The sequence below is a fragment of the Alexandromys fortis genome, unplaced genomic scaffold (genome assembly GCF_014885135.2).
Source record: "Alexandromys fortis isolate MF-2015 unplaced genomic scaffold, M_Fortis_MF-2015_v1.1 scaffold_85, whole genome shotgun sequence".
NCBI lineage: Eukaryota > Metazoa > Chordata > Mammalia > Rodentia > Cricetidae > Alexandromys > Alexandromys fortis.
Window position 1 is genome coordinate 2,856,381 of NW_026067975.1, and position 22,285 is coordinate 2,878,665.

Genomic DNA, 22,285 nt, shown 5'->3' on the forward strand with positions numbered 1-22,285 from the left:
CTCTCTCTCTCTCTCTCTCTCTCTCTCTCTCTCTCTCTCTCTCTCTCTCTCCCTCCCTCTCTCCTCTCTCCTCTCTCCTCTCTCCTCTCTCCTCTCTCTGTCTGCTATTGCTCCAGTACTATCTATGCCTTTCTGCTTCCCACCATGTTGATCATGGACTAACCTCTGAAGCTGTATGCAAACTCTCAATTAAATGTTTTATTTTATAAGAGTTGGCTTGATCATGGTGTCTCCTCAAGCAACAGAACCATAATTAAGACAGCAACAGATATATTCATATATATAGTCCATATTTGTTGTTCATGCTTGTATATATTAAAATTTATATACACATATATTTATGATAGTTTTAATTTTATTGTACATGCAGTAGGAAAAACACAAACTTCACTTGGACATTCCTAGTGGAGAAAAATGTGCTATGTAAATCCAAATAACAAAATATGCTTCTAATCTTACTAATTATAGCACAGCCCTCTATAATCATTTTAAAAATAAACTCTTCTAGAATTAAACCTTTATGAGCAATGGGAATTTTCAAATGGTATGAAGTAAAAGAAAAGAAATTTATAGTTTGAGGTTGTTGGTAAAGACTTGGCTATTTAATTAAAATAGAAGTACATCAGAAGCCATCCAAGAGACTGTCCATTTTCCTGTATGAGAGAATGATCTCTTGGTTTCGATAGTCATTTTATTGGGACACAGAATGGAAGAAAATGGATGAGCAATGCAAGTGAACTGCCGTGTTTGCTGTTTTTCTTTGTTCACATCCCTACGAGGCAGGGCAGAGTGTCCCGTGTTTATACACTGGAACACAGATGAGGCAGGGCAGAGTGTCCCGTGTTTATACACTGGAACACAGATGAGGCAGGGCAGAGTGTCCTGTGTTTATACACTGGGACACAGATGAGGCGGGGCAGATTGTCCTGTGTTACATGCACTGGAACACAGATAGGCAGGGCAGAGTGTCCTGTGTTACATACACTGGAACACAGATGAGGCAGGGCAGAGTGTCCCGTGTTACACGCACTGAAACACAGGGAGCTACACTTCTCTGCCATGCCAGCTACGGGTTCACACTGTCCTTGACCTTTCTCCCCCAACACAAACCTTGAGGAGGAGGGTTGGACACTCAGGGCAGTTGTCCCTGGTAAGACCTGGAAAGCACAGTGGAGTTCTCTTGTTAGCTTTTCAAAAACTAAGTGTATGTGTAGAGAACATGCCATCATGCATGTATGTAGGTCAGAGGATACGTTTTGGGAAAAAGGTTCTCTATTTGCACTGTGTTTAAGGCAGGGTCTCTCTTGTTTCTGCCGCTGCACTGCCGACTCCTGGCCAGCTGACCATCAAGTTCCTAACTGATTGTCCTATCTGCCTGTCATCTTGTCACCAGAACGGTGGAACAAGAGATGCACACCACGGCCTCCAGCCTTTTACGTGGGTTTGGGGATCTACCTTAGGTCTCCAGCAAGCACTTTCAGCCATGGAGCAGTCTTTCCGGCCCTTTACTTCTTTTTCTTAAGATGTTTAGAAATTGTCTTACTCTCTCCTAGCCTAGAGCAGTAATATTAACTATATCACATGAAAACTACTATCCAAGTAAATACTTAATTTACACAATATTTACACAGTATTGACTTGGATACACATGGCAGCTTCTCCAGTGACATGTAAGACATGTGCTATACTCGAGTTGCAAACATTAAAAAAAAAAACACTAAAAGCTGATACCCTCATATTGCCTTCCAAACCTGCTGATAAGACAGAGCTGGGTTTATAGCTTATTGAAATAAGAAGAAATCCCCATCCACAAAGCCTTTATAGTGTCCTGGTCCTGGGAAGGTGAAGGCTGAATCTGAGGATTTGAGTATGGTTTAAGATGTGGGAAGTGGGGAGAGGATCCTGGTTCAGATTGGGCAAAGATATCGCTATGGCAATATGAGACTGGTGGGTAGAAGCAATGGGGAAAGTTTCGAAGTGAGAAATCAAAAGATTCTTAGGTCTAAGGAGATCTTTTTAATAGATCTTTTAGACAGTGCCTATGGAAAAGAATCTTGGAAGGAAAGTATCATGTTAGTGAAGACAGGACTAGTCAGTTCTTGCCAGTGGAGTGGAGCGGCAGCACAGGCCATGCCTATGGAGACCAAGCGGGATGGGGGCCAGTGTGTGGTGATGCTGTTTTGTGTAGGCTGTTCGGAGAAGGATGCAGATTCGGTTTGTTTGCGCAGAGTTTTAAAGCAACTGGGCGGACTGGCACGGTGGCTTAGTGGGCAAAGGTGCTTGCTGCCAAGCCTGACTACCTGGCTTTGATCATCCACATAGTGGAAGGAAAGGACCGTCTCAGAACCAGAGGTCCTGCACAGTTTGAGGAGAGCACAGAGAGTCCAGAGCGAGGCAGAATGGGAATAGAGGCGGTGGCAGGAAGTGTATGAAGGGTTTAAACCTGACGAATAGCCTCGATTTATAGTTCTGTAGGACAGCCGATACTAGAGCTCTCCTGACGGTAGGGTGCGCAGGGGAAGTGTAAGAATGGTCATTCAGAGTTAGGAAACTACTGAAGAAAGACACGATTTCAGGGGTAAATACCTCTGACATTGATAGGAATTTGTGACTGGGCCAAGAAGAGCAAAGACCCTGTTTGGGCTTCTGGCTTGGGAAGAAAGCAAGCAAGATTAAAGCCTGTACCTCGCAGCCGAGACAGTAAGTCAGTGAGAGCTGATGTTAAATGGGATGGTAAGAAGATTGGGGAAAGAATCAGGAAAAGCTGGGTGTTCTAGACATGCGGGGTTGAGGTACTTTTAGAACACACAGCAGATATATCCACAATCCAGCCTTGAATGCTTGCAGGGGGTGTGTGGACCAAAAATGGAGATCTGATGTTCATTGGCCTATCTGGGTGACAGCCATGTGAGTTTTTACTAGTAGTAGCGTACTTGTATAAATATTATGTTTAAAAATGATTTTTTAAAATCAGTTGTTACAAACAGCTTTGTGGAATGGACTTTAGAAATATGTCCTCACTTGTGTATCTCCTTTGGCAATCCAGGAAAATCTGAATCTGGCGCTGAATTCTGCCTCGGCCATCGGTTGTACCGTGGTCAATATTGGTGCACAGGATCTCAAAGAGGGGAAGCCGCACTTGGTCTTGGGGCTTCTCTGGCAGATCATCAAAGTTGGTCTTTTTGCTGACATTGAGATTTCTAGGAACGAAGGTAAGATCATCAGATACATTACTCTTCAGTTGTGGATAGCTCGTGAAGGAAGAGCTGACATCTGCGTGTTTCCCTCTTAGCCCTGATTGCTCTGCTAAAGGAAGGGGAGGAGCTCGAGGAGCTGATGCGGCTTTCTCCTGAGGAGCTGCTGCTCCGCTGGGTGAACTACCATCTGACCAACGCAGGGTGGCGCACCATCAACAACTTCAGCCAGGACATTAAGGTTTAGATGGTTGAAACTTATATTCTTTTTCTTATTGTTATTATTATTCTGGTGGGGAGCATATGCCATAATATGTGTGTGGCAGCCAGAAAACAAACTGTGGGAGTTGATTCTTTCTTACTCTCATGTGGGTCCTGTAGATGGGACTTGGGACACCAGACTTCCGTAGCAAGTGCCCACCAAGCCACCTCACTGGCACAGGGTTTAGAGTTCCACGTTCGAGTTTATTGCAATGAAATAAAGGTGTAGGATATAAGAAGTAGGGGTTCAGACTTGGATTTGAATCCACAAAGATGATTGAGAATGAAAAAGGAGGGTTTATCTTTTCCTGTCTGAGTTAGATGCTACCAATTATATTCACAAAAATTGTTTAAAATAATAAACTAATTTATTGGCTTTTAAAAATAAGACTTACAGCTGTCTGTGAGATGAAGGCGGTGGTAGCTTTAATAGATTAATCATTTCCCCCTGCCACTGACCCACTGAATTATAATGACCTAAGCATTATTGCATCTGTTTGTTGGATTGGAGCCCCGTGGGTTCAGCACTCTTCCTCTCATTTTGTTAATAGCCAGCTAGTAAAAAAAATCAAATTATCTGAGGACACGGGGACTCAGTTGACTCTGGGAACCTTATGGTATGACTCCTAACCTGAGTCTCCTAGAAACTTTCCTCTCTACGGGAGAGCCTTGTCACGGAAACTGTAGCATCCACCTCTGCCCACCAGGACCTTCCCCAAGGTCACGGCTGGCACAGGCGCTGCCAGACTGGATCCCTGTGACTTTTCTTCTCTGTGATTTATTTTTCCCAGAATTATATGGAAAATTAGAGTAGTGCTGTCTTTTGTTCATATCTCCTCTTCAGTCACCTTTTGCCACAATGGTGACATAGTTTTCCCTGCTTTCAGGTCTTAACTACTGTTCTAAAAGCTTAGTGGTCTCAGTCTCCTTAAAATTCAGTTCAGTTCATTCCAATATTTATTAAGAATCTCCTGAAATTACACTAGGCATAATGGTATAAAGGCTTTTGAGAAGTTTACCAATTAGACCTAGCAAACCATGCAAAATTTACTGGCTTACAACGACGATTTAGTATTTCTCATAATTGTGTGTGCTGATGCCACTTGGCTCTGTGGTTCTCCTCTCCCCTTGTCTTCGGGGATCAGTTGTCGGTCTGGCTGATCTGAAAGCTGCACAAAGGCCTCAGTCATGTGACTTAGTGCTCCCCTGCCAGGCCTTTCCACAGGGCTGCTCAGGCTTCCTCACAACACACGCTGAGGATAGCAGACAGTTGGGCATTTTAGGTAGAGGGTAACTTCAAGAGGGAGGAACCAGAGCCTCCTTGGGATTTGGAGCTTGAAATCCCCAGGGCAGTCACAGCATTCTGTTGGTCAGAGTGAGTAACCAGGCCAGCCTAAATAGGAGAGGAGGGGAAATAGCTCCTGCTTCCTGCTGGGGAAAACTCCATCTATGTTTGGAGAAAGAAAAATACAGCATCCATCTTTGGAGATGACTACATTAGATGATGTCATCTAGCGAGGTTACAGCTTATGCACCAAGATGGAGAAGGGTGCAGCATGACGGAGGGGTGCATTGGCTCACCCTTCTCAGAGTAAACCTTTGACCTTAGCCTAGAAGACAGTGATGCTGGGGGATGTGGACACGTGAAAACAGTAAAGGGGAGGGGGGAAACTCCAGGTATGGGCAACAGCATTGCTAGAAGCTCCAGCGTGTAAGAGAAGCCAGAAGCCTGCAGTAGTGTTGTATTCAGAAACCCCTGGGTAATGATGGCCTATGCTATTTAACACGCCATTTTGTTTTAGATGAGAACACTTTTCCCCCTAAAATTACTTTTTATTTTATTCATCTTAAAATGCTATTTTTTTTTCTTTTCTTGAAGGACTCAAAAGCCTATTTCCATCTGCTTAATCAGATTGCTCCTAAAACTGACCGAGATGGTGGGCATGCCGTTGCCATTGATCTCTCAGGATTTAATGTAAGTGATTTTTTTAAAACTAGTTTTATAGGGCTGGAGAAATGGCTCAGTGGTTAAGAGCACTGACTCCTCTTCCAGAGGTCCTGAGTTCAATTCCCAGCAACCACATGGTGGCTCACAGCCATCTATAATGAGACCCAGCGCCCTCTTCTGGCATTCAGGCACACATGGAAGGAATGCTGTACACATAATAAATAAATAAATCTTTAAAAAAAAACTAGTTTTATATACTTTAGAAATAGTACACGTGACATAAAAATTATCATTTTTGAGTGTATAGTTCAGTGGCATTCAGTACATCCTTCGTTCTTTGTAACATCACTACTGCCTCTCAAGAACATTTTTGTGATCTCATAGTGAATCTCGTTCCATACAACAGTAACCATCCACTCCTCTTGACTCCTGTGAGTCATCTATTCTACTTTTTAACTCTGAATTTGATTACTGAGTGCAGAGACATGTACAGTATAACACTCTCTTTCTAACCCCCTCTGTAACATGAGGTCCTGCTTGTTGGGGTTTCTGTCCTGCCCAGTTCCCACGGCCAGCAAGTCCCAAAGAAAATCACACAGAGATCTCCATAAGTTATAAACTGATTGACCCATTAGCTCAGGCTTCGTATTAGCTCTTATATCTAATATTAACACATTATTCTTATCTATGTTAACCACATGATTCAGTACCTTCTTCAGTGGGGCAGGCCACATCCTGCTTCTTCGGTTGTCTGGGCAGGAGTGGGAGGAATGGGCTTCTTCCTTCCTAGAATTCTCCTGTTCTCATTACCCTGCCTCTACTTCCTGTCTGGTTTTCCCACCTATACTTCCTGCCTGGCCAATCAGTGTTATTTAAAACATGATTGACAGAATATAGACAATTCTCCCGCACCAACCTTCTACCTCTCCATCCTCCCCCTCTTCCTTCCTCCATCCTCTTTCTGCCCTGTGTGCACCACGTAAGTTCCTAGTTCCTTTAGAAGCCAGAAAAGGGTGCCTGATGCCCTGGAGCTGGAGTCACGGACAGTTGTGAGCCTCCATGTAGGTGCTGGGAACTGAGCCCAGGTCCCCTAGAAGAACAGCTGGTGATCTTAACCTCTGAGCCATCTTTTTAGTCCCCCTCCCCCAAGAGACTTTAGAATATTTAAAATGAATGGTTGAGGTTGATTTGTGATTCTTTCACATTCTGCTATTATTTGAAGCATTTGTGGAAAGATAATTGCTTATAAATATTGTATCTATAAAATTATGTCAGTAAAAGTTTGATAGTGACCATTTTTGTTTTATTTCCCTGTGTAGGAGAAAAACGACCTGAAGCGTGCTGAATTCATGCTTCGGGAAGCGGATAAGCTTGGCTGCAGGCAGTTTGTTACTCCTGCAGATGTGGTTTCAGGAAACCCAAAGCTAAATCTAGCCTTTGTGGCGAACCTCTTTAACACATACCCGTGCCTACATAAGCCTGATAACAATGACATTGATATCAATTTATTGGAAGGTATGTTCTTTCTGCCTCGAGCTGACCACTGTATTTCTTTTTGTGGTACTGCCCTACTTCACTGTCCTGGGTAGGGGACTGTGGTGGGAGACGCGATTATGTGTGTGTCCGCATGTGCAGTCTCAGAAGTTGAAATTACAGAACGTGATTGCTGGGTTTTGTTGTAAGAAAATGCTGAGTATATCTGACTTGCCTGCCATTGCTCCAGAAGAGTTAAGTGAAAACTATTAGACATTTAAGGAATTCTCATAAACGATTCTGTAACATAAATTCTGCCACCAATGTAGAGAATGGACTCTCTATTTAAATTCTGCCACCAGTGTGGAGAATGAATTGTCTATTAGAAAAAGTAATCCTTGATAGCATTTTCCCCTTTGAAAGTGAGTTTGACTTCATTATTGCTCTTTTTAATATTTTTATGTATATGAAAAAATTATCATATTCATTATTCATTGTGTTTAGGTGATTGTTATCTGTTTTATAATATAATACTTTCCTGTTTTGCTTCATGAAATGCAGATTTGACCCCTCCTAATGTAGGTACTGTATTTAGTACTTTTCTATATTCTATAAATACATTCATTCTGAATTTTCCTTTTATTAGTGGCATTTATTCTTTCCACTTGGGTTGATATTTATTGTTTTGCAATTTCATGCTATGTTGTCTTAATATACCTATAGAATGAATGACTACAAGCAAGAAATGCAAATGAAATTCTTAGCTAGAGCAAGGCTTCGATTATGTACACTCTACCTAATTTGCCTTCTATAGCGATGGGATATTGTGCTAAACACATTAGACCTAGTTCTGACAATTAGACTTCATGATTTTATCTCTCTCCTGTGACAAATCTTTTTATCGTAACTGTCTTTGGGAGGATTTAGTCATAGTTTATCACATAATTTGTTTCATATTATTGATGCCTATTCTAAAGTCATTGAAGCTTACAGTATACGAATTGTCTTAATGACAAAAACATCCTCAGTAACGAGCTCTCTCTCCTCCTCTCTGTCACCCAGACTCTTCCACTTCCTCCCATTTTCACACCCTCACCCACATCAACACCATAAATATTAAAATGAAGGGTAAAAAGCGAGGTGGCCGGACTAGCTGCCAGGGGGTGAGGCAACCTAAGGCTTAGTCGCCCTGCTTTGGGAAAATAGGAGAACTTTCTGTAGCAGTGTGTCCTCTGGGTTGCCCAAGGAGACAGAGCGAGTCAGCTTCAGAATCTCGCTGCTAGGCTGCCGCAGCTGGAGCTCCAATCACTTCATGGTGATTGGATCACAACCACTACAATTTCAGATATAGACTTAATTTAATTCACTCTTCTTTAGAGTCCTGCCCAATAAGGACTATACTCTTTACAAAGATACATGACTGAGAGGGAAAATGTCAAAAACATAGACTTCATTTTTTTTTAAACAAGAAAAATTAGGGCAAAAAACCTAGAACTTTAAAAATTAAAGAAAAAAAGAAGACTTATATTTTTGAGTCTGGAAAATTTCAGAATCCCTCTGTGTCTTACACCAGAAGGCATTGTCTAGAGTGGCATATTAAAAATGATCTGCTTTTTGGAGTCACTGAATTCTTTGCTAATATAATACCTTTTCCAACTTGCGCGCTCTCCTCTGTCATGTGTGGGTTCCTTTGCTAGTGTTCCGCATGCTTTTGAGAGTTCTCAGTGTGTACATGGTTGCTACATATTTCCTCTAGTATCCCTATACTTGTTAGGATACTGTGAGAAATATTTATCAATCATCTCTATTTAGAACATATGTATGTCCTGACATAGCTGCCAAAAATGCATTTGACTTTGGCTATCATTAGATTATTTTCCTATGTAAATTGGTTTTTTTTTACAGATCCTTATGAAATTTTGCTTTGAACTTACCACACCCCAAATTTATATATTAGTATGTCTCATTGACAGAGAATTTCACCTATGGGGAACTAACGAAATTTAAAAGCCCAGTTAGACGTGAAGCCTTCCTATCAAATTGTACCAAACATGTATGCTGCATACAGAGAGCCTATCTGAGAAACTAAATAGACCATGACATTAGAAAGACTTTGTTCAAATCATGGTTCCACCATTTAATATCCAAGTGACAGCTGTGAGCCTTGACTTTCTTATATATATAAAACACAAGTAATAATAAGAGTCACAGAAAAGGTTTAGTGTGACTATGAATGGAAGCCTTTATTCTGCAGTATGTGCGTATTAATGGTTAAGGCGGGAGGAGGAACGCACATGCAGTGAGTCTTGCGTATGTCATTTCTCTTTCTGTCATCTTAATAACAGTTTGAAAAATACTGTTTTATTGAAACTTGCCAATTTGACTTGCAAATAAAAATATTTTATAGTGCTAGCAAGTAATCAGAAATTAAGATTTTTAGTTACACGGTTGCTTTAGTTGTCTGCAATCTAAAGGCATTTTTCTAGTCTGCAATACATATGTTTTTGAAGTGCTTTCTGTGGCTCCTGAACAAATGCATAGTGCTTCTGGCTTTGAGCATCTACTTACCAAGGTGACTTACGTGGCCCTAGGTAAATAAATGCTCACTTAGAAAATCTGTTTACTTTCCGTGCATTAAAAATCAAAACAACACAATTAGTTAAGAATAGAAAAAATACAAATGTCTAAAACTTAAATAGTAAATGTAAGTTTAATGTCTTTTCAAATAACTATTGTATCAACAGTCTCAATAGACTGAGTAGCTTAATCAAAAATTGTGACAGTCCATCTTTTGCAATTTAAAAATGTAATTTGGACTTTCCTAACTAGAAACAATGTAAAAATTTCATAGTTAGTAGGGGGAAATGTGTCTTGATTTGGTATCAGAAAGTTAAAGAAAGAAGCAAAGGCGACTCCAGGTTGTCAAGCAGTAAACATGATGTGCTTAGGTTTATGTCGTGCTGGAAGCAGGTCAGGGATGTAATCTGCAGCCCTTGTTTGAGTTGGCTCTTTTAATAAAAGTTTTCCCACGTAGATTGTTTATTATAAAGCAGTGTAGCAGATATGACAGAATGATCAGTTATTTTTTTGAGATTAGAGGGGATAGCATTTTAGCAAGAACTTATTTGGTTAATAAAACTAGATTACATAGATTCTGATAACTGTTAGGTAATAGCATTGAAAATTTTATTGAAAGTTGGAAATAGGGTGAGCGGTTTATTTACTGAATATTTGATGGAAATAAACAGAATCCTTTAGATTGTATGAATATTTAGTCCTTTGTGAATATTTAGATTCATACTCTGTAGTACTTAATGAAGGTGACCATAGAGAGGATTAAGAATGAAACCTGGAGACTAGGTACTTATAGATTTCTGTTCCAAATGGCACTGTAAGTCTCTCATGGACCAAAGTCTAGAGTGACCTAACTGGCCTGGGCATCAGAAGTGATGAGAGAATGAATGTTTTAAGAAGTATAAAGGTTTTAACCTCAGTGAGTTTGCTGATACGATACAATCTAAGTTGTTTTATTTTCCTCCCGCTTTCTCAAAGAATAAGACAAGATGCAGTTATTTAGAGCCATTTGCTGGCAGTAGGTTCTGTAAGGCGGATATGGCAGGGAGAGCTCACATCTCTCCCCGAGTTGTGCATACCACATTCATGCTTTTTAAACAGATGGTGGTACGCCCAGGGAGACAGGCTAAACAGAAGTACCCAGAAGTAACGCTGAGTTATCCCCTTGAGGTGCTCACTGGGTCCAGTAACTCGCAGTGATGATGAAATGTCTCAGAATAAAAGGGAATGCCGTGGTGGTCTGTGTTCCTTGTGAGTTTTCGGCGGTAGCAATCTAAAGTAACGCAGGAAGCTGAAGAATGTTGATACTCCTCGCTGCATGGTTTTTGCATCACCTGAAATCTCTCCCGTTCATTATTTGTAAAGTTTAGATTTGTGTGCCCAGGAAGGTTCTTGTCTAGCTGTAATCTGCCCAAATGTCGAAATGCTGCATTTGGGAAAGGTCGAATTTTCTGGTCTGTTTACTCGGCTGTTTGTTACCTTGCAGGCTAAAAGTCTGGCTTTGTATTTGGCCAAACCAGGTCATAATTTTATGCTACTTTATTGCTTTTATACTATCTGCTGCATCCCTGGACAGAAAACCCCAGGGCTCAGTAGTTCACAGACCTCAGATAAGGGATCTAGAGGGAAAGAGAACAAAGGGAGGCTTCCTAGATAGTTGGGATGAGGAACATTTTCCCCTTAAAGAAATTACGTCAGACAAAGTGGCCAGTTTACCCTTCCAGGATGCTTTAAGAATAGTTCTTAGTTACTTTGGCCGGAGTCATCAGTGTGGGCTTTCCTCTACCCTAGGAGAGAGCAAGGAGGAGAGGACATTCAGGAACTGGATGAATTCACTGGGGGTCAACCCATACATCAACCATTTGTACAGGTAAAATGGCTGCCTATGCTTCAACCTTACCGTCATAATCTAATTTAAGTTTCCCTTCTAGGTATGTTTTCATGAGGAGGTTTTCTCAAACCACAAGAATTTAGCCAACATTTAAAATGCTGGGAATGGGCAATCTGTTTTGTTTGTTTGGTTTTAGTGTTATGTAAAAAGACAATGTGATGATAATAATACTTGATTATAGTATAAACAGTAAATTTCCGCATTTTTATAGTTGTTGGTCACAAAAATAAGAAATTATTTCATTCCAGGCAGTGGTGGTATATGCCTTTATGCCAGCACTGGGGAGGCAGAGGCAGGCAGATCTCTGTGAGTTCAAGGCCAGCCTGATCAAGTTCTAGGACAGCTAAGAAACCCTGTCTCAAAAAAATCAAAAAAGAAAAAGAAAATTATATTTCAGCACTAAGGATTAGAACAACAATAATATCTAATACATTTTCTCATCTGTGTGTCACTATTTTTCATTATAACTCATAGTTTTTCATTTATTTTTATGCCTTATTTATCCTGTAATTTTCACATAAGATTTTCCTCATGTGTAGAAACAACTCATTTCTCTGGATAATTATTTTAATTTGTCTTAGTCTTTAAAATTTTTTTAAATTCATTTTATTTTCTCAGAAATGTATCATTAGCCGGGCGGTGGTGGCGCACGCCTTTAATCCCAGCACTTGGGAGGCAGAGGCAGGAGGATCTCTGTGAGTTCGAGACCAGCCTGGTCTACAAGAGCTAGTTCCAGGACAGGCTCCAAAAAACCACAGAGAAACACAGAGAACACAGAGAAACCCTGTCTCGAAAAAACCAAAAAAAAAAAAAAAAAAAGAAACGTATCATTATACATCGCTGTTTTTCCTTACCACTGTCTGTCCATCCTCCTCCCACTTTTGCGAGACCTGCTTCATTCTCTGCAGATCTCCCTTTTTAGATCCTTTCCTCTTCCCATCATCCCTTTTCTATGTTCATGTCCTACACATATATCCATGTATAGATTAAGTCTAGGTCCTGCATATGAGAGAAACATGCAATGTGTTCCTGAGTCTGACTTACTTCATGGAGAATAACAATTTCCATTTGCATCTATTTTTCCTAATTTCATGCAAGGTAAACTTAATTTTTGTTGTTATACTGAGGATTGAGCCCAGGGCTTTGTACATGAGTGGCAAGCATTTTACCACTGTTACATCCCTGGCCCTGAATGTCCCAGTTTTATTCTTCTTTAAAGCTGAATAAAATTACACAACATGGGTGGATCAAATGTAGCTTATTTATCCTTCTGCTGGTAGCCATCTGAGATGGTTCATATCTTAGATGAATAATACAGCAATAGACATGAATGTATAAGCATCTCTGTGGTAAGCTAACTTAGAATCCTTCAAGCATACATTCAGAAATGGCATAATGAGATAATATAGTAGCTCTATTTTGTCATAGCAAGTGTACATTAAAAGGGCTATAAAATATTTATTAAATTATGTCCTATGCTTTCTGCTAGTGGTAACAATGTGTCTCTTTAAACATGGGTAAGAGAAAGTGTTTCTTTTCTCTTTATTATAGAATATAGCCTTGAGGGGGGTGGAGAGATGGCTCAGAGGTTAAGAATCTAGCCTATCTGGATCTAGAAAACAAAGAACAGAGAAGGTTTTGGGGCTAGAGGCAGACGGCTACCTTGAGGTCTAGGGACTCTTCTCGACCAGTCCTTGGATGGCCTATCACTACCAGTGTCTTCCCTTTGTTTCTTCTTCCTGTACTTTTCCTGGTTCTCCAAAACAAGGTGGGCCATGTTTGAGATATGTTCAGCTAGCACCGTGTGTATAGCTGGTCTCCTGTCCTTCAGCCCACAGGTATATAAAGGGCTTTTCTCTCTCCTCCAGAAACTCTCATACAATTGGGATACATTGATGAACTGTGGATCCCACGGGGCTTGTATTCTAAGCAGAGATGTCAATCTATAGCTTGCAGGCCAAATTTTTAATAAATATATTAGATATAAATATTAATATATATTTAAATATATATGTATATATTTGAGAGCAACAACGGATTCCTACAATTGAAAGGCCTTTTGAGTCAGATGGTATTTGTGATATATGAAATTTTATATCTCGGTGTTTACAAATAAAGTTTTATTGGAACATACACACACATAAAAGAATATAGCCTAGAGAAAAATACAAGCTAAATAATCACACTTTCAACATTTTTAATAAAAAATCTAACTTAATATATCAATAATTTAAATACCCAAGGAACATCTTCAAGAAGGAATTGAATATGTAAACTAAAGATTAATTTTTAGCAGAAAACGCATTCACCATGAACTTTTTTAAAATTATATTTTACATTATTGCATGTTGGGGTGCACACATACCACGGTGTGTATGTGGAGACTGGAGAATAACCTTTTAGAATTCTTTATCTCCATCTACCTTGACCTGGGCTAAACCTGAGTCACCAGGCTTGCACAGCAAGATCAACTTGCTGGTCCTAGCTAAGGATTTCCGCTTCTTGCTGTTTATTAAAATGTTAATTAAAATTGAAACCAGCATTCTTTTAGTAACTATTATTTTAATAGACATTTAAAAACACAAGTCTAGAATTTCCGGCTGGATGAAGAGATGTATAGCAATTAGAGTAGCGCTTTTGTTATAGGAGCAAGGCAGCTAAAACTCCAGCATTGGAGAGAGGTGTAATTATATATTTATGAATTCATTTAAAAGATATCTATAGTTTGTTATTGAGAATAAATTAGCAATCAGTCGAAGTATAATTTGGTTTAGTTTCAAATTGACTATATGTAAATTTGTAAATGATTCTTACAGAAAGTCTTGATAAGTTCATATCAAATTATACAAGTCCAAGTAGTAGGAATAGAGAATATCATTTTAATATGAGTTGGATTTATTTTCTAACAGTGAACATGTATTTTTTTAGTATTAATGGTTAAACTTTTTTTAAAATTGAGGTGTACTTATTTTTATTTTATGAGTATGTTTGTCTGTTTTATCTGCATTTTTGTCAGGTATTAGGTGTGTGCAGTGCCCACAGAGGCCAAAAGGAGGCAGGTCACTAGTGGTAGGTGATTTGGTGAATGCCAGACCAGTGAGATGGACAGCTCTTGAGAAACAACACCTAATGCCCTCAGGTGGTCATGTGTACGTGAATATGTACACATTTCCCATACATAAACCATGTATTTGCATGCGTATGCACACACACACACAAATTTAAAAAGGATTAAGTCAAGATAACTTTTACAAATTTCGAGGACACTAAAGTTCTCAATGGTTGAAAGAAGAGAATTGACCAAATTTTTAGTTAAAAGATGTTTGGTTATTATTATGATATCCTTCTTTTTTCATTTATTTATTATGTATACAATGTTCTGCTTGCATGTACATCTGCATGCCAGAGGAAGGCACCAAATCTCATTATAGATGGCTGTGAGCCACCATGTGGATACTGGGAATTGAACTCAGGACCTCTGGAAGAACAACCAGTGCTCTTAACCACTGAGCCATCTATCTCTCCAGCCCCAATATCCTTCTTGATATTAGTAAAGGCATCAAGGCATATGCAATTTTTTTCTTGAGAAAGATATAGCTCACTTTTAGAAGATCTTCAAAATAACATAATCTTAAAGGGAACCCTTGGAAATAGAAAAACAGCAGGCAACAGCGTGTGTCTGTGATTTCAGGTCTGGTTATATTCCTAACCCAACCTCAGCATTTAATTCCCAACCTTTAATACACTCAGTTGATTCCAAAGCAACTAGAATGACTATAATGCTGATTTAACTAAATATTCTTTTCTTTAAGTAAGCTGTTAAATATATTTCTGGAACTATCGGTCCTGGAACTTTTCTACCACCATTTGGTTCTAGAATTTATTGTGAACTCCTTGGAAATTATTCAGGTCTCTGAGCCTCAGGTTTTGAATGTGCAGAACATGAATAATAATAATACCATAGTAAATAAGAAGGAGGGTGAGTGCATTTAAAGTAGAAGAAAGAAAGAAAGGAAGAAAGAAAGAAAGAAAGAAGAAAAGAAAGAAAGAAAAACCCCAGTACTTGCAACAACTTTAGTGATGTCTTTTTGCACACAAAATGCTCATGTGCTATTCAGACCTTAATAGCTGTACATGAGATGTCTCCATCGCTTAGCACAAAGCCTGGCTTCACTCATTCACTGCCGCTTGGTGTGTGCCCCGAGAAGGAAAAGTAACTCTGATGTGAACCTTAGCAGAACATGGCTAGTGGATAACCTATTGGAGGAAAACAGGCACGCATTCCTTCCCCGACTGCTACTTACCGCATCGATCCTGCTTTATTTCCTTCACACCAAGAGCTGAAACAGACTCGACAGACTTTAGCCTTTTGGAGACTGTATTTTCCTGAATCCAAAGTAACAGTGTTCTTTAGTATTCCTACATTCAGAACTCCTACTTCCTTGTAAAATCCTTCCTCCTAACTTTTATTATTGAACAGGAACAGCTACCCACTGAATATCTATAATTTTCCTATAACTATTTTTAAAGTTTTAAGAAATCATAATATATAATACATGAACTCATTCTATTGTGTAAGTCTCAAACAATGTAACTGTATAGAATAAAATAAAACATGCAATTCCCCTTGTTCCCTCTCATTCCCTTTTTCCTGCTCACAAGTGATCGCCCTCAGCAGTTCTTACATATGCATAAAGCTGAGATCAAACAATATGAGTGGCCTGACACTGGCTTTTAAATACTTAGTGTATCTTGTAGAACTTTTTATATTGTATTTTCTGACCAAATTTAACATATCCGCGGGCAGCCCAGGAGTTCATAGTAGGATAGTTGACCCAATAGTCTTTATCATACCTCTTTGTATGTGTGCATGTGTACGAGTGTATATACGTGTACAAATGCCTTGTAAACATGAAAAAGTTGGACAGATCCTTAGGTTGAAAGTTTGAGGTGAAATGAAAGCCTTGTCGTTTATTAGCTTTAGATGACTCGTGTGTGTTTAAAGACACGTACCCCTCTGTAGGACAGTCGTAGTAGCTGGCGGTTTTCCCTTTCTTACGTGCATTTCCTTCCATCCTAGTGACCTTACAGATGCCTTGGTGATCTTCCAGCTCTATGAGATGATCCGCGTGCCAGTCAACTGGAGCCATGTCAACAAGCCTCCGTACCCTGCCCTCGGAGGGAACATGAAGAAGGTGAGAGGCGTAACTGGAGCTCTGCTGTTGTTTCTCTGATGTGAAGCCCAGGGTGTCGGTTCATAAAGATTGGTGTGTGGTGTGTGCCTATAGATTTATTTCACCTCAAGAGGCACAAAGATGGACAGATGAAGGCAGTGCTTCCAGGCGTTCACTTCATACATGTTGAAATAGGAGCGGCGGGGTTGTGTCCCCAACACCCCGGCCGCTTGGCTAGCTCATGCCCGAAATAACAACACACAAACTGTATTCATTTAAGAACTGCTTGGCCCATGAACTCTAACCCTTACAGGCTAATTCTTGCACCTGGACTAGCCCATTTCTAATGATGTGTGTAAGCACCCCAAGGTGCGCTTACCGGGAAGATTCTAGCCTCCGTCCATCTTGGTGTCTCTGCTCCAGAGTGCAGAGATGTCGAGTCTCTCCGGGAGCAGAGCAGAGTCTGACCTCACTTCCTCCTCCGCCCAGAATTCTATTCTGTTTACTCCTCCCATCTATGTTCCAAGCCATGAGGCCAAGCAGCTGGTTTATTATAACTTAACCAATGAAATCAACAGATTGATATATGACACTCCCACATCACATACACTCTTTTCATCTTTAACAAGTTTTGGTGCTTCTGTTATTGAGATGCAGCCTAAGTGCCCTCTTCTGCTATAATCGCCACTACTCGCTCAATCCTCCCTGCTCATTTATTCACGAGATGTATTCTGATTTCTTACTACGTGCACGGTGTGGTGCACAGAAGAAAAGCTCGAGCCGTGGAGCTGCTGCTTAGGAAGTGCCCCAGAAATGATGGGGATAAGATACGTATGCCCGTGACTGTGAGCGAAATGGGCACTGTGGGCTTTAAAGAGAAAAGGGCCACACGTCCTCCCATCCAACTGGCTTCATGTTGGAGGCTGTATTTGAGTCAGAATCCAGAAACGGATTGAATTTTGTCACAGGGAAGCTAGAAGAGGGGTGGAGGCCGAAGGAAATGGATAGTGGTGGGGTAGTATGTAGCTGAGAAATGAAACCTTAGAAAAAGTGTTCATTTTTATGGCACTTCTAAAATCACTTTAATAATATATAACAGGAATATTTTTTTTTTATTTTTGAGACAGGGTTTCTCCATAGCTTTTTTGGTTCCCGTCCTGGAACTAGCTCTTCTAGACCAGGCTAGCCTCGAACTCACAGAGATCTGCCTGCCTCTGCCTCCCGAGTGCTGGGATTAAAGGCGTGCGCCACCACCGCCTGGTAGGAATATTTAATAAAATCCTTTGACCTTTTATAATTTCAGTTTAGCAATCTCACGAGAAACTAGAGAATCAGGCTGGGCCGGGCGATGGTGGCGCACACCTTTAATCCCGGCACTTGGGAGGCAGAGGCAGGCGGATCTCTGGGAGTTCGAGACCAGCCTGGTCTACAGAGCTAGTTCCAGGACAGGCTCCAAAGCCACAGAGAAACCCTGTCTCGAAAAACCAAAAAAAAAAAAAAAAAAAAGTCAACTAGAGAGTCAGGCTGGGAAGACGATTCCGGTGGGAAAGTGCTGACTGTGCAGACTTAATAACCTGAACTCAGCCCCCAAAACCTATGTCAAAAGCTGTGTATGGGGCCGTGCGCCACACTGAAAGCCAGATGTTACCCCAGATAGACCACATGCTCTCCCGTATGGTAGCACTAATTTGTGGTTTCCTAGCCATTGCTGGTTGTATCGGCATCATCTTGGGCTCCACACTAGCATCCCCATCTCCCTTCTTGCCATCATCTCTCCTCAGAATCTGCCTTTACTGAGACACATTTCACACAGAGCCGTGACTGTCGTTAACTGGAAAGGTTTCCCTTTCATCCTCACCGATTTCTCTTCCTATTCATAGTGTAACACGTTATTTCATAAACTAGACATTCATTTCACTTATTGCCATTATATACATCCCCATAGTCTTATTTCTACTAAATATGCTAAGCAGGGATAATTAACTATGAGTACTAAAATTGTTTAAATTTTTTAATAAAAAATTATTTTGTGTGTGTGTGTGTGTGTGTGTGTGTGTGTGCGTGTGTGATTGCACCTCTGTCTTAACTTTTGAATGGAGTCTTGACTGACTTGGGAAAGAAAACTAATTATACTCTTCTCAATTAATATTTTTTCCAAGACGTATTTAGTAAACACCTTTTTTTTCCTACTTGTGTAATAAATCTTTAAGACTTGGGGCTGGAGAAATGGCTCAGCAGTCAAGAGCACTGACTGCTCTTCCAGAGGACCTGGGTTCAATTCCCAGCAACCACATGCTGGCTCACAACCGTGTGTAATTCTAGTTTCAGAAGAGCCCATGCACTCTTCTGGCTTCTGCAGATGCTACATGCATGTGATAAAACCCCAAATACTAAAGAGAGAGGGGGAGGATTTTAGAGCTTACAATTTCATCAGTGCAGAAATACCTGGCCGGGGGCGGGGGCAGGGAGTTGCATTGATGGTTTTGTGGGAAAAGTCCTTTTTACAAGTGTTAGGACTTGAGTTCAAATCCCAAGAGTTCACATAAAGATTGGACATGTAGCAGCAGTGTCTATAACCCCAGTGCTCCTATGGGGAAGTGGGAGTGGGGCAGGAGAATCGCCTAACGCTTGAGGGTATGCAGCAGAGTAACAAGGTGGAGATGAGGACTGATGCCTGGGGTTGCCCTCTGACCTCCGCATTAGTGCTGAGGCATGCATATGCCACATTTGTATCACCTGCACACGCATACCTACACACAACTATGAACACACAGAGGAAAGCAGTGAAAAACATAAAAAGCGTACCTCCGATACATATGTCACCAGATGATGACTGATAGAAGCCTCTGTAGAGACTGCACCTAAACACACATTTAGAAAGGACCCAACTGGGTTTCCATGACTAGAAATGAGTAAGTTGGTGGGAAAATGATTTACTTGGCGTTTGTCTTAGTTATGTTCTGTTGCTGTGAAGAGACAGGGTTTCTCTGTGTAGCTTTGGAGCCTGTCCTGGAACTTGCTCTGTAGACCAGGCTGGTATTGAACTCACAGAGATCCGCCTGCCTCTGCCTCTAAAGTGCTGGGATTAAAGGCGTGAGCCACCACCGCCCAGCTATAGGGATTTATACTGAACACTTTTTATAGGAAATTGATACTATGCATAGCAAAAGAAAACATGTAAAAACTAAGCATAACATAGCTCTGACTCTAAGGAAGTTAATAAGGACCAGATAATTGGCTTGTATAGTTAAGATTTTTTAATTATGTTTTGTGAGTCGTGGGAACCCAAGAATCTCATACATATGGAGAAATTACTCTATCACTGAACTGTCGTGCGACTTGTTCCTGGGGTGACTTTAGCAAGCCAGCATCTTCCCACTCCAGATAGAGAACTGATGACAGACCAAAGTGAGGATCCCTCCAAAGTCCACATTGGTGAGCCAGTGAGTTTTATTGGGGTGCCATATAAAAGAGTATGGAGTGAGGGGTCACTTACAGGAGCAGAAATAACACCAGTGCCCACCCCAGCATGGGTGACAGACAGCTAATGAAAGCTGGGAACCTGGAGCACACTGCACAGACTGCAAGCAGCTTAGTAGGGTGGAAAATCCGTTTCCAGTGGCTCAGCTGGGCTCAGACTCTTCTAAGCAGGTTAGCTACTCTGATGCTGAGTCTCAGCATCCTTACTGAATTTTAAGGAGCTTCCCTGCAAGATGGAATGTTTCGCCTCCCTTTAGAACACACTGTGGCTGAAGAAACTTCTCTCCAAGGTAGAATGTCTTTTCTAGGAGGAGACTCCTGCACAGCAGCTACATCCCAGACAAGGCCTTTGCAGAATCAAGTGGGCAAGGACCTGAATTTCAGAGAACACATCCATAGGCTTTCAAATAAACTGTAGTCAAATTGAAGGGGAGACTAGTACTTTTTGTTTTTTTTTTTTTTTTGAGAAAGGATTTCTCTGTGGAATATAGCCATAGACTTTCTAAGAAACTATATAATCTGTATTCAAGTTGGAGGGGGGCTAGCACTGTTCAACCATTTTCTTTTTTCTTTTCTTTTTTTTTTAATCGAGATGGGGTTTCTCTCTGTAACTTTTGGGGCCTGTCCTGGAACTCACTCTGTAGTCTAGGCTGGCCTCAAACTCAGAGATCTGCGTGTCTCTGCCTCTGCCTTCCAAATGCTGGGATTAAATTCGTCCATTTTCAGAATCACGTTGTTGTTGTTTTTAAAGATTTATTTATTATGTATACAGTATTCTGCCTGCATGTATGTCTGCAGGCCAGAAGAGGGCACCAGATTTAATTTTAGATTGCTGGGAATTGAACTCAGGTCCTCTGGAAGAGCAGCCAGTGCTTTTAAAGTCTGAGCCTTCTCTCCAGCCCCCTTTGTTGTTTTGATCACTTCCCTGTAAATTGGGTGTAATTGTTTCACTTGGTCGTTAAAAAATAACATTTGGTCACATAGTGTCATTGCTGTTACTTCTCCGGTGGTTGGACTAGGCTGGCATAGTCTGGGAATATTCTTCAAATCTGTTGTTTTGTTTTTAAAATACTAACAGTTTTGCTTACTTACAGATTGAGAACTGTAACTATGCAGTAGAGCTTGGGAAAAATGAGGCCAAATTCTCGTTGGTTGGCATTGGTGGGCAGGACTTAAACGAAGGGAACCCAACCCTTACTCTGGCACTGGTCTGGCAGTTGATGAGGAGGTAAAGGCTCAGGTCTTCATTCTTCATTGTAACACTGAGTTCCCTCAACAAGTCATTTGAACTAGACACGTTGCTAGTTTTGGGAGACTCGTGAGCATACATAAGAAATAAACAATGTGAAATAAATTAATTCTGTAAAAGGTTTGCTATTGGTTATATATTTTCAAAAATTACAATGGGTTAATCTCTAATGATACAGTCATTTTCTATTAATACTTCTTCAATGCCTTTGGAAGGAATTATTTTAAATATTTAAAATACTATCTGGCAGCGTTCTGTTTTGATTAGTGAACTTTGTAACTTTTGAATGTAATTAAGTGCGAATGCCAGACTAAAATAAGAAATTTAAATTTTGGAGACAGGAACTTGCGATCCTCTAGTTTCAGCCTTTCAAGTGTTGGGGTTATAGGTGAAAACCACCACACCTGGCTGTTTCTTAAAGGCTGATATAAATTATGTGAAAACAAATTCCATCCCCTTGTCTCAAGTTCATATCGTTTCTGTTGCAGATACACACTGAATGTGTTATCAGATCTTGGGGAAGGCGAAAAAGTCAACGATGACATCATTATTAAGTGGGTCAATCAGACTCTCAAAAATGCAAACAAGAGCACTTCTATTTCCAACTTCAAGGTAACAAGAACCTTTAAAAGTTAATACCTAAGTTAACTGAAGGGATTTTTTTAATGAGAATTACATTAGTGAGGTTCAGAAACATATCACCCAGGGATTTAGCATAGTAATTATCTGGGATGTGTAAACTCGGAATAATTTGAATTCTTATATTTTCTATTCGTTTATCTATTGAACAGAGATGCAGGTTAGTGCATTTAACATGGTAATCTGATGTCAGAAATAGAATTGAGCCAAAACTCCAGTTGTCAAGTGAAAAAGAAGCTGCAGTGTGTTGGTTGTTCATATAGGCCTGTAATGTTTTGTGCTCCCTAGCAGCAGGGTCTGAATCACACTGGCCTCATTTCCAAGCCATACAGAGCCAGCCAAGGCGATGCAAGTGGGGATTGAGAGAACTGGTAGGAAACACGATTCTTGTCATCTGGTTTC

The 22,285-nt window shown here is 40.5% G+C and overlaps 1 protein-coding gene across 2 annotated transcripts in view; it reads left to right on the forward strand.

Moving 5' to 3' along the window:
* Pls1 (plastin 1) overlaps positions 1 to 22,285 on the forward strand; it is an 85,264-nt gene that overhangs the window by 56,617 nt on the left and 6,362 nt on the right. For both annotated transcript variants that reach the window (XM_050157345.1, XM_050157346.1), the window contains exons 7-14: positions 3,047 to 3,212; positions 3,293 to 3,435; positions 5,335 to 5,430; positions 6,723 to 6,918; positions 11,242 to 11,320; positions 16,422 to 16,536; positions 21,090 to 21,223; positions 21,733 to 21,856. In XM_050157345.1, the coding sequence (XP_050013302.1) occupies positions 3,047 to 3,212; positions 3,293 to 3,435; positions 5,335 to 5,430; positions 6,723 to 6,918; positions 11,242 to 11,320; positions 16,422 to 16,536; positions 21,090 to 21,223; positions 21,733 to 21,856 (1,053 nt within the window). The remainder of the gene's footprint in view (positions 1 to 3,046; positions 3,213 to 3,292; positions 3,436 to 5,334; positions 5,431 to 6,722; positions 6,919 to 11,241; positions 11,321 to 16,421; positions 16,537 to 21,089; positions 21,224 to 21,732; positions 21,857 to 22,285) is intronic.